Source organism: Scyliorhinus torazame, chromosome 8, assembly GCF_047496885.1.
Source record: "Scyliorhinus torazame isolate Kashiwa2021f chromosome 8, sScyTor2.1, whole genome shotgun sequence".
Classification (NCBI taxonomy): Eukaryota; Metazoa; Chordata; class Chondrichthyes; order Carcharhiniformes; family Scyliorhinidae; genus Scyliorhinus; species Scyliorhinus torazame.
Window position 1 is genome coordinate 142,866,582 of NC_092714.1, and position 13,147 is coordinate 142,879,728.

Genomic DNA, 13,147 nt, shown 5'->3' on the forward strand with positions numbered 1-13,147 from the left:
GACCCCAATAAAAGAAATTTGTAGAATGTCTGCAAGATTGTTTCTTTGGAGCAGCTTGTGATGGAGCCCACTAGAGAACAGGTAATTTTGGATTTGGTGATGGGTAACGAGGCAGGCCTGATTAGGGAACCTAAGGTGAAAAAACTCTCAGGGGGTAGTGACCACAATATGATAGAATTCACCTTGCAACTTCCAGTGGTGGCCACGGAGTGAGCGGTTGCACATTTGGCAGCACCCGCTCGAGGCGTTTTTTTCAGTCCTTTTCCCTGGTTCTTGGGTGGATGTTTAGGAGAAAACCCCGAACAGGCGCCGGAATGTGGCGACTAGGGGCTTTTCACAGTAACTTCATTTGAAGCCTACTTGTGACAATAAGCAATTTTCATTTCATTTCATTTCATTTCAGAAAAAGGTGGTGGAGGAAGGTTGTACTCCACTGGTGAGGTCGGTGGATGGATCCGCAGACCAGACGTGGGTCTAGACAGAAGGAGCTGCAAGAGCAAGAAACCCTTCGTGTGCCGATGGCAGAGAGTAAGGGATCAGTCCTACTAGCCCAATGATCGACAGAGCAGTTGGTTGACTTTCTGAACGAACAGTTCAGCCATCAGAGTAGGGAGGCTCTGGAGGATCTGGCGAAGGTGATAGACCTGCTGAAAGTGGGGTTCAGCCGTGTGGAGCTGAGGTAGGAAACCCAGAGCCAGGCGATCCAGAAAGTGGGGGAAGCAGTGGGAGAGCATGAGAAGCAGCTTAACTCGTTGGCGACCAAAATTGGGATGTTGAGGGAGACCCACAGAGGCAGCAGCTCAAGGAGAAAGTGGAGGATTTGGAGAACCGCTCCTGGAGGCACAATCTGAGAATAGTGGGGATGCCAGAGTGCATTGAGGGAGTGAAAGCGGGTTGTTATGTGGCCAAGATGTTAGAGCAGCTAATGGGAGACCGGGTGCATAGGGTGCTGATGAGGAAGCCGCAGATGAATGAGCTGCCGGGGGGGATGGGGGTGAGGCTACACCGTTTTTTGGATAAAGAGAAGATATTGCAGTGGGTCTGGCAGACAAGGAGATGTACCTGGGAGGGAAGGTGCTGCGGGTATATCAGGACCTGGGCGCAGAACTGGCATAGAGGAAAGCTGGATTTAACAGGGTCAAGGCTGCCCTCTTTAAGAAGGGGGTGAAGTTCAGGATGCTGTACCCGGCCCGCCTTTGGATGACCCGCAACTGACGCGAGTATTATTTTGAAGAATTCAAATGTCCAAATTACCTAACAACACGTCTTTCGGGACTTGTGGGAGGAAACCGGAGCACCTGGAGAAAACCCACGCAGACACAAGAGGAACGTGCAGACTCTGCACAGACAGTGACCCAAGCCGGAATCGAACCTGGGACCCTGGCGCTATAAGCACTTGTGCTAATCACTGTGGTACCATGCTGATTGTGAGTGGGGAATTAGAGGGGATGCCAGTGGTCTTGGTAAATGTCGATGCCCCAAACTGGGACGATGTGGAGTTCATGAGGGGGTGCTGGGTAAGATCCCGGACCTGGCCTCACACCGGTTGATTATGGGGGGGATTTCTACATGGCTACTGAGCCAAGATCCGACATCCACCCCAATATCATCCTTCAACAACAATGTATCCTGCAACCCCAAGGCGGAAGCCCCGGGAAGGACGGCACCTCTCTCTTCACAAAATCTCTGACCTCCCGGTACCTAAAACCATTTCCTTTTGGCAACTCATATGGTTCCTCCAACTCCTCCAGCCCTGCACACTTGTCCCCTATGAACAAGTCCCTAAATACTCTATTCACACCTGCCGCCACCCCTTGAACCTCACATTGAGCCCCACTGGCACAAGCCTATGGTTGCTACATATCGGCGCCCACAACGACATGCCCTCCAACCCAAAATGCTGCCTATACTGCGCTGAAACCACCACGTAGGTTCACGTAGTATCGGACTGGCGAAAATGGAAGGAGCGCCAACAACAGTGCCCTCAGACTCGTCCCCCACACAACGCTGCCTCCATCGGCCCCCAAACCGACCCCTCCTACATTTCCCATTTCCTCACCATTGCGATATTTTCCACCCTAAAATAATTCATCAAATCGGCAACCCCAGCTCCCCGCACCCTCCCACCCCCTCTCCAGGGGCACCCTTCTCACCTGTGGGGTCTTCTCCATCCACACGGACCCCAAAATTATCCCATTCACCTACCTAAAAAAGGGCTTGGGAACAAAGATGGGGAGGTTCTGAAAAATGAACAATAACCTAGGCAGCACCGTCATTTTAATCGTCTGCACGTGCCCAGCCAGTGACAGTGGCAACACATCCCACCTCTTGAAATCTGTCTTCATACCCCCACCAGTCGTGCCAAGTTCAATCAGGGGAGTAGCTGGGCCCAACTCCGCACTGCCTGGATTCCCAGATACCGAAAACTCCCCTCGGAATGGCTACTCCCCTAACATCCTCTCCTGCCCTCTAGCATTGACCGGGAACACCTCGCTCTGCCCCATATTCAATTTGTACCCCGATGATCGTCCAAATTCCGATGATCGTCCAAATTCCTTCAGGATCTCCATAGCCCTCTCAATGCTGCCCACCGTGTCCGAGATGTATAGCAATAGATCGTCAACATATAACGAAACTCTGAGCTCAGCAGTCCCTGAGCGCAAACCCTTTCCAAACTCCACACTCACCTGAGGTCGGAATTGAACCCGGGTCCTTGGCAGTGTGAGGCAGCAGTGCTAACCACTGTGCCACCGTGCCGCCCCTGTGCCTCCGAGGGCATCATAAAAACATTGAACAGCCTGCACACATTCGCCGACAGCTGCCTTCCCTTCAGAAAACTGTCTGGTCCTCCCTTATCACCCCAGGCACACAGACCTCTATTTGGGTCGCCAGTATGTTTGGTAGCATCTATGCATCCACATTAAGCAACAATATCAGGCGGTACGATCCACACTTCTCCGGGTCCTTATCTTTCTTCAAAATCAGGGAAATGGAAGCCTGCGACAATATGGGGGGGGGCTTCCCCCATCTCTCACCTGTTTGTATGTCCTCACTAGCAGCGGCCCCAGCTCCACACCGAACATTTTAGAAAACTCTACTGGGAACCCGTCCAGCCCCGCGGCCGTCCCTGCCTGCAACACACCCACCCCGTGTATCACCTTCCTCAGCCTGATCAGGTCCCCCAGTCCCTGCACTCTCTTCCCGTCCACTTTAGGGAACTCCAACCCATGCAGGAACAACTCATCTTCTTCACCCCTCCCCCCCTTCCCTCGGCAGGAGCTCTGACTCATACAGCCTCCTGTAGAAGGCCTCAAATACCCCATTCACACCCTCTGGGTCCATCATCACCCTATCCTTCTCGTCCCTCACCCTACCAATCTCCCTCGTCGCTGCCTGTTTCCTCAGTTAATGGGCCAGCATCCTACTCGCCTTTCCCCCGTACTCATATGCTGCCTCTCTGGCCCTCTACAGCAGCCCTACCTCCTTTCCCGTGGACAATAACCCAAACTCCATCTGTAGCCCTCTGCCTCTCCTTCAACAACCCCATCTCTGGCGACACAAAGTAGCTCCAATCCATTCTCAGAATCTCTACCATTCTTGCCCTCACCTCTCTTTCCACCCTCTCCCTAGATAGAAATAAATTCATCCCTAACTACCGCCTTAAGAGCCTCCCACCGTGTGGCGGCCATGATCTCCCACAGTGTCATTCAACTCCACTTAACTCCGAATGGCAGCCCTCACTCCCTCATCCACCAACAGCCCACGTCCAGTCTCCACTGTGGCCATTGGGCCTCCCCCTGCACCACCCGCAAATCCACCCAGTGCGGCGCGTGGTCGGGAACCACACTCACCGAGTAGTCCGAGTCGGTTACCACCTCCAGCAGCGCCTTATCCATCACAAAAATGTCGATCCAAGAGTACACAGTGTGCACATGTGAGAAGTACAAGAACTCCTTCACCCTCGGCCTCCCAAACCTCCATGTGTCTTCCCCCCACCATGCGATCCATGAACCCCTTAAACTCCCTCGCCACTACCGACGACTTAGGACTTGACCAGACAAACCTCTGATCTAAGACCGTATTGAAATCACCCCCCATAACCAGCCTATGCGTATTAAGGTCCGGGATCCTCCCAAACACCCACCTCATTAAAAACCATGTTGTCTCAATTCAAGGCATAAACATTCACCAGGACCACTGGCATCCCCTTCAATTTCCCACTGACCATCACATATCTACCACCCCCTCCTCCCCTGGTTCGGCAACAATGCTCCCCACCTCAAAAGTCACTCTCTTATTAACTAACACCGCCACCCCCTTATCTTCATGTCTAACCCCGAGTGGAACACCTGCCCTACCCATCCCTTCCTCAGCCTCGTCTGTTCCCCCAACTGTCTATGTACTTACATTGTGTATTTATGTTTGCCCCATGTTTTTTTCATGTATGGAATGGTCTGTCTGAACTGTATACAGAACAATACTTTTCAATGTACCTCGGTACACGTGATAATAAACATATCCAAAAGCTTCAGGTGCTCAAGTGAGCGAAAACATGTGATCGTTTCACCGGCCTATTCAACCTTGCATGTTTCATGTGACCACCCTGGTCGGGAGGGCACCCTGGGGTGGCTCCCTGGGGGGGGGGGGGGGCTCCCTGCCCCCTTCCCCTGCCCCCTTCCCCTGCCGATAGCCATACCCCTTTTTAAGCCAGCCCCCGGTCCAACAGGTTCGCCCTCAGATGTCCTCCGCCATCTCTCCCTTCCCAACTGCGCGCCCATGTCAGCAATCCCCCCCATCCATGCAACTAAACAAATAACCAACCCAATCCCCACTCCCCCACCCCTTCCTCCTGACAACCCCTGCACTTCACTCCTATTAATTAGCCCGCCCAGCTAGCATAGTGGTCCCTGCCCAAGCCTCTGACTTCCCCTCACCCTCACAGTCCACTCCTCCCCCACAAACCTCCAACCACCAACAAACAAAGAGAAACAAAAGGCCCACTCACCATCACTGCTCCCCATCGTAACCTGCCCCAATCCACCCACCCAATATGTCCCACAATTTTCACGTAACTCCTCTTCAAGGTTCAATGTTGATGCGACCATCAATTCACACGAAACAAGGAGTAGAAGTAAACTGTGGCTTTAATTGACTAGCACAGTTCCTGCCTGCGACTGCTCCTGGGAGCCGCCTACAGGGCTACTGCTCTTTATACCTCCCCTCAAGGGGAGGAGCCAGGGGCGGAGCCCACAAAGGCACCAACATGATACATCACAGGTAATACCTTACAATGGTCCATAGCTGGAGCCCTCATGGGCAACAGCGTGATACAGTTACATACATGGGTGAATGGTTAATGCAATACATTCACCACAAATGTCCTCACACTCCACCCAGTCCATGGTCTCTCATAAAGTCCATCATCCCCTCCGGTGAGTCAAAATAAAATTCCTGCTTTTGATGCTTCACCCAAAAGCAGGCAGAGTACAAAACCCCAAACTTCACCCCCTTCTTGTAGAGGGTGGCCTTTATCTGGTTATACCCAGCCCTCGTCTTGGCCAGCTCCGCATCCAGGTTCTGGTAAATCTGCAGCTCACTTTCCTCCCAGGTATATTTCTTGGTCTGCCTCGCCCACCTCAAGATCTTTTCTTTATCCAAGAACCGATGCAGCCTCACCACCATCGCCCTCAGAGGCTCCCCCACCTGTGGGCTGCTCCTCAGCACCCTGTGCAACTGATCCACCTCGAGGGGCTGGTCAAAGCCCCCCTCCCCCATTAGTTTCTCCAACATGCTTGCCACAAACTTGCCGATCTCCCCAGCCTTCGGGAATCCCAACGATCCTCAAATTCTACCTCCCGGAACAGTTCTCAAGGGCCTCCAACTTCTCTTGACTGCTTATCACCATCCCCATTTCTTCCCCCAGCGAGGTTAGCCAATCCACATGCTCCACTACCGACTTCTCCACCATCTAGATCATCAGGCCCCAAGTCTCCCGTCTCTGCTCCACCCGCTCGATTACTTCCCTAAGTGGCTCCACCACCTTGCCCAAATCCTCCAAGGGCTCTTTCCTTTGCTGCTGGAACACCAGCTGCTCTGTTGACCATTGGGCGGCCAGCACTGCCCCATTGCACTCCGCCATCTTCGCCTGTGTCGCACCACGAAAACTTTCCTGACCCAACTCCTCTCTCTTCCTCGTGGCACTCCTTGTCCGCTGATCCATACACCAACTCCATCAGAGAAGTATTGCCTTCCCTGGCAATACACCACACAAACACCACACAATCCGGGGAAGGACCGAAAAAATCCACCTCTAGTGGAAGCCACCAAATGTGCGACCACTCACTCCATGGCCACCACTGGAAATTGACTAGTGGTGTTAAGCAGCAGTCAGTGTTGGGACCACAACTATTCATGATATACATTAACAATCTGGAAGAAGGAACTGAGGACATTGTTGCTAAGTTTGCAGATGACACAAAGATATGAAGAGGGACAGGTAATGTTGAGGAAGTGGGGAGCTGCAGAAGGACTTGGGCAGGTCCAGAGTGTGGGCAAAGAAGTGGCAGATGGAATACAATGTGGAAAAGTGTGAGGTACTGCACTTTGGAAGGAAGAATAGAGGAAGAGACTATTTTCTAAATGGGGAAAGGCTTCACAAATCTGAACACAAAGTGAATTAGGAGTCCTACTTCAGGATTCTCTTAAGGTTAATTTAGTAGCCACGGTGTAGTCCCAACAAGAGACGTAAAGAAAATTGTTTTATTGTAAAATAAACTATATACATGTACTTCAGGTCCCTGCCGAGACTATCCATGCTCAGCTCCCATCTGGGCCGGTATTTATGCTGGAGTCCATTTACTCTGCTGATGGGGCCCGCCCCTCAACAGGGAAGCTCATATTGCACGAGGCTCACGGGAAGGCTAATTGGTCTGTCCCTGTGGGTCTCGTGCAGGTTACAACAGTTAACATGCAGGTTCAATTGACAGTTAGGAAGACAAATGATATGTTCGCATTCATTTTGAGAGGGCTAGAATACAAGAGCAGGGATATACTGCTGAGGCTGTATAAGGCTCTGGTCAGACCGCATTTGGGATATTGTGAGCAGTTCTGGGCCCCGTATTGAGAAGGATGTGCTGGCGTTGGAGAGTGTCCAGAGGAGGTTCACAAGAATGATCTCGGGAATGAAGGGCTTGTCATTTGAGGAGTGGTTGAGGACTCTGGGTCTGTACTCGATGGAGTTTATTTGGAAGGATGAGAGGGGATCTCATGGAAACATACAGAATACTGGGAGGTCAAGATAACAGTGGACGTGGAGAAGATGTTTCCACTAGTAGGAGAGATTAGAACCTCAGACTGAACGGATTATCCTTTAAAACTGAGATGAGGAGGAATTTCTACAGCCAGAGGGTGGTGAATCTGTGGAATGCATTGTCGCAGAAGGCAATGGAGGCCGTCTTAACGACAGAGGTAAATAGATACTTGATTAATAAGGGGATCAGGGGTTACGGGGAGAAGGCAGGAGAATGGAGATGAGAAATATATCTGCCATGATCGAATGGCGGAACAGACTCAATGGGCAAATGGTCTAATTCTGCTCCTATATCATAGAACATACAGTGCAGAAGGAGGCCATTCGGCCCATCGAGTCTGAACCGACTCACTTCCACCCTATCCCCGTAACCCAATAACCCCTCCTAACGTTTTGGACACTAAGGGGCAATTTAGCATGGCCAATCCGGTAGCATTGTGGATAGCACAATTGCTTCACAGCTCCAGGGTCCCTGGTTCGATTCCGGCTTGGGTCACTGTCTGTGCGGAGTCTGCATGTCCTCCCCGTGTGTGCGTGGGTTTCCTCCGGGTGCTCCGGTTTCCTCCCACAGTCCAAAGATGTGCAGGTTAGGTGGATTGGCCGTGATAAATTGCCCTGAGTGTCCAAAATTGCCCTTAGTGTTGGGTGGGGTTGCTGGGTTGTGGGGATAGGGTGGAGGTGTTGATCTTGGGTAGGGTGCTCGTTCCAAGAGCCGGTGCAGACTCGATGGGCCGGGTGGCCTCCTTCTGCACTGTAAATTCTATGATAATCCACCTAACCTGCAGGTCTTTGGACTGTGGGAGGAAACCGGAGCACCCATATCATATGGTCTTACGGTCTAAAAGTCAAAATTATTGGTGCTAATGGCGTTTACTATGTTCCATTAAAGTGATTAACATAAACTAGGAATGCACTTCTATTGCCGATTTACTGATGTGGCTCATTTGCATAGCAAAACTAAATGGTGCAAGATCCATTTCAAAGTGATGTCCCACACCAAGTGCTCAAGTATAACTCTGACCCAGCAATTTGAAAGTGCTCAGGGACACCTGGTCACTACATCAACCTCTTTTTAATGTTGTCAGAAAGTAGATACTTTAAGCTTCTTCATCCCAACATTATAATGAGCTATCAAGGGAGTAGGCTTCCATACAAACATTCATTTGGAATCTTAATATTGGCCAAGACATTGAGAATAGATCCATTGCCCTCCTTCGAAATATTGCCGTCAGATATTTTATGTCCAGCTGACAGAGTCTTGGTCTCATCCAAAACTCAGCAACTTTGCCGGTGCAGCCCTCCTTCAGCCTTGTGCTCAAGTCTCTGGATTGAGCCTTAAACCCACAACCTTCTGATTCAGAAGCAACAATGCAACCAGCTGAGCCACAGTTGACATTATGTCACGACATCTAAAAACACATCTGGAAATCAAATAGAAATTTGCTGGAAATAAAACTGTTTAAGAAACAACAAGTAAATGGTCTTAAACATTTTATTGCCAACATAAACCGTTAGCCTCTATGTCAAGTGCAGTGAAACTACTGTACTCACCAGGAGGTCTACTCCTGGGTTCACAGGGTTTTGGAGATAATGCGTCTTTCGGTGGCAGTGGTCTGCGAAGAAGCAGTGGGTGTTTGGACATACTGTGCCCGGTTCAAACCTGCAGAGTTTTTTTTAACAACAATTAATTGAAACATAGTGTCACGTTTTACATTAAATAGAGCATGCAAAACATGTTAAATTAATTAGTTAAAGGGATCACAAAGAAGACTTTTCAGTTGTTCCTGCATTTATTTATGGTAGCCCTTTTGATATTCAAAACAAACCTTGATGTGCAATTGGGTGGCACCATTCACCAAAGTGAAGGAACTTGAACTGAAATAGTGCCTCTGAAGTTCTCAAAACATCCAATTTATCTTACAATGACTTACCTTTAGAGTAGTTGGTTGGTCGTCCAGAATTTTAGTATTGCTGAAAAAATACATTTTGTTGAAGTTTTTCATCTTGTACTCATCAGGACAACCACAAGAATGCAAATGTCATGGGGAAAAACTACTTTATACTAGAAAAAGAGTGCTGATTGGTTGGCAAGTGGACTGCGATTGGTAGAGGCATTGCCATGGGGAATGCACCAGTTAATGCTGACTGACAGTCAACTGCCAAGCATTGTTTGAAAATTTTAACTGAACATCTTGACTCTGATTGGGGTCAAGGCATTGCCCTGAGGAATAAGCCAGCGAATAGCTGTACATCCCAATGACTGGTGGATTGTATCAAACAGTACATCCTTTCCTCTGTTCGTAATGAGCAAGGCGCATGCTGGTGCTAAAAACCCAGCCGGTGCTAGCAAAACTTAAAACCCAATGCCCGACATTAATGTGATTCTGCGATTGGACAACATTTGCTGAATAATTCCCAATGTGCTAAAAATTACGCTGACAACCAATTTAATATTGTCAGTCGGACGCATAGTGTGGCACATTTGCATGTACTGGAAGTTACATATATTAATACAAAAAAACTCTTCTGTGCAGATGGAAAGAATATGTACACACATTGGGTGCGATTCTAAACTCCCATGCCGAAGTGCCCATGCCGTCGTGAATGCCGTCAAGGTTCACGATGGCGCGAAACGGCCCCGATCCCGACCGATTCAGGGCCCGAAAATGGGCTAGGATCGGGGCCGCGAGGAACTCGGGGGGGGGGGGGGGGGGGGGTGGGGTGGTGTCGCAAAGGCCGCGTCGTCACCGCACGACGCCCGAATGATGCGGCGCTGCATCATAAATGGCGCGATCTGCGCACAGAGGACCCAGAGGAGAAGAGAGGAGATGGCTGAGCCCCGAAGAGCCGCACCGAGGTTCTGGGACACGGACCTGGACACCCTGGTGGATGAGGTGGAACAAAGAAGGGACACCCTCTGCCCAAGACATAGGCATCGCCAGCCATCCAGCGCGGTGAGGCGCGGCTGGCGGGAGGTGGGCACCGCAGTCAGTGCTGTGGGGCAGACCCCCCGGACGGGGAGCAGTGCCGCAAGAAGCTGCACGACCTCACCCGGGCTGCCAGGGTAAGTGCCATGAGGGTGCCCCCAGGACCCCCCAGCACGGGGGGGTAGGTGGGGTGGGGGGGTCAGGGGGGGTTGGGAGTGTTGGGGGGGATTGGGGCATCAGGGGCGGTGTTGGGGGGGGTCAGGGGGGCTGGGAGTGTTGGGGGGGATTGGGGCATCAGGGGCGGTGGTGGGGGGGTCAAGGGGTGTTGGGAGTTTTGGGGGGGATTGGGGCATTAGGGTCGGTGTTAGGGGGGTCAGGGGGGTTGGGAGTGTTGGGGGGGATTGGGGCATCAGGGGCGGTGGTGGGGGAGGTCAGGGGGTGTTGGGGGGAATTGGGGCATTAGGGGCAGTGTTAGGGGGGTCAAGGGGGGTTGGGAGTGTTGGGGGGGATTGGGGCATCAGGGGCGGTGTTGGGGGGGTCAGGGAGGGTTGGGAGGGATTGGGACATCAGGGGTGGTGGTGGGGGGGGGGATCAGGGGCGGTGGTGGGGGGGGTCAGGGGGTGTTGGGGGGGGTCACGGTGCCCAACTATCTACTCGACCCACATGAGCCCCGGGACCCCCCTGGAGCGAAGCCATGGCGGGCTGTCTCCTGAACCAGCAACAATGTCGTCTATATCTGCATGCCCTGATGATACCCGCCTAATAGTGATGCTTTATCCAACCCCCCACCCCCCCCGGGACAAGACAGCGCACAACCAGCGTGAGCGCATGAGAACCGGAGGGGGTTCTCCTGTCCTGCACCCCCTAACCTTTCACGAGCAGAGGGCCCTGGAGCTCGCTGGGGGATCTGCCACCCGGGAGGTCGCGCCATGCCAGGTCGGAGGCGCATGAACCCTGCATGTCCTCCCCACCCCCAACCCGTCATCGCCCCCCTCACACTCTGGCCACTGCACCCTCGATCCCATCCCCCCTTACACTCTGGCCACTGCACCCTCGATCCCATCCCCCCTCACATTCTGGCCACTGCACACTCGATCCCATCCCCCCTCCCACCTGCACACTCTCCCTCATCCCCCCTCCCACCTGCACACTCTCCCTCATACCCCCTCCCACCTGCACACTCTCCCTCATCCCCCCTCCCACCTGCACACTCTCCCTCATCCCCCCCTCCCACCTGCACACTCTCCCTCATCCCCCCTCCCAGCTGCACACTCTCCCTCATCCCCCCTCCCACCTGCACACTCTCCCTCATCCCCCCTCCCACCTGCACACTCTCCCTCATCCCCCCTCCCACCTGCACACTCTCCCTCATCCCACCTGCACACTCTCCCTCATCCCCCCTCCCACCTGCACACTCTCCTTCATCTCCCCTCCCACCTGCACACTCTCCCTCATCCCCCCTCCCACCTGCACACTCCCCTTCATTCCCCCCTCCCACCTGCACACTCTCCCTCATCCCCCCCCTCCCACCGGCACACTCTCCCTCATCTCCCCTCCCACCTGCACACTCTCCTTCATCTCCCCTGCCACCTGCACACTCTCCCTCATCCCACCTGCACACTCTCCCTCATCCCCCCTCCCACCTGCACACTCTCCTTCATCTCCCCTCCCACCTGCACACTCTCCCTCATCCCCCCTCCCACCTGCACACTCTCCTTCATTCCCCCCTCCCACCTGCACACTCTCCCTCATCCCCCCCCTCCCACCGGCACACTCTCCCTCATCTCCCCTCCCACCTGCACACTCTCCTTCATCTCCCCTCCAACCTGCACACTCTCCCTCATCCCCCCTCCCACCTGCACACTCTCCTTCATTTCCCCCTCCCACCTGCACACTCTCCCTCATCCCCTCGCTCCCACCTGCACTCTCTCCCCCCCCCCCCCCCGCCCCGCACACAGTCTCCCACACACCCCCTTTGGCCGCAGCCTTCTCAGGTAAGCCGGTTAAATAGCAGGTGTGAACGGCAACGGCGTGAACTAGGGTCACGCCGTCGGGACTTCGGCCCATCCGGGCCTGAGAATAGCAGGGGTGCCAGAGAATCGTCATTTTGGGTGTCTTGGGCGATTCTCTGGCCTGCGCAGCGCGGAAATCGACGGGGCCGTTCTCGCCGCTTGGGAGAATCGTGGGAGGGCGTAGGACCGTCGTCGCGGGAGATTTTGGCGGCCCAGGCGATTCTCCCAACCGGCGCGGGAGTAGAGAATCGCGCCCATTGTTCTTGTTTCAGCGAACCAAAATAAGTGATAGCCATTCACTGGAATAACCTTACTCAGGCATCCAAGTATTGTCAAAGAAAGCGACCCTGACCCATGGGACCTCAGCTTTATTGAGCGTGGCTGGCACATCAATGTCCCACATTATAATGGCTGCTCGGACCTGCTTGGTTGGTTCAAGTGAGCAATTACTTCACATCCGACCATTGCCTGCAAACTGAAGCTTTGGCACTGATTGATTCTGAGACTTGCGGCCGCCGGTGCAAGTCCAGCCCTGGCCAAAGCTCAGGGCAGCCCCAACTCCTGCCCCTAAGCTCCGGCCCGTGCTCATTCCAGTCAGCCTCGGCCCCCAAGCTCCGGTCAACAACGAGCAACGGCCCTAGCAACCGCTCTAACAATGGCCCTAGAAACGTTCCTCACAATGGCCCTAGCAACCATACCAACAACGGACCCGTAAAAAGACCCCAACAACGATCCGAGCAACCGCCCTAACAACGGCCCTGGCAACCGCCGCTGGCTCGCTCCCGGGCGCCGTGCGCGTGCGGCTCCATTCTGTTGCTGGCAGACTCAGCACCGTATTAGTGGATGGGGGCTTCCTGCTGCTCAGCTCCTCCCCCTACCCACCCCTAAACAAACCACGT

At 53.3% G+C, this 13,147-nt stretch overlaps 1 protein-coding gene across 9 annotated transcripts in view; it reads right to left on the bottom strand.

The window, feature by feature from the left end:
* LOC140428160 (leucine-rich repeat-containing protein 63) overlaps positions 1-13,147 on the bottom strand; it is a 101,779-nt gene that overhangs the window by 88,509 nt on the left and 123 nt on the right. The window contains exons 1-3 of one of the 9 annotated variants that reach the window (XM_072514298.1): positions 12,947-13,072; positions 9,241-9,280; positions 8,861-8,969 (exon numbers count right to left, since the gene is read on the bottom strand). In XM_072514298.1, coding sequence (XP_072370399.1) covers positions 8,861-8,951 — 91 coding nt within the window. In that variant the 5' untranslated portion in view covers positions 8,952-8,969; positions 9,241-9,280; positions 12,947-13,072. The other 8 variants (XM_072514290.1, XM_072514292.1, XM_072514291.1 and 5 more) reach the window with 8 other exon arrangements.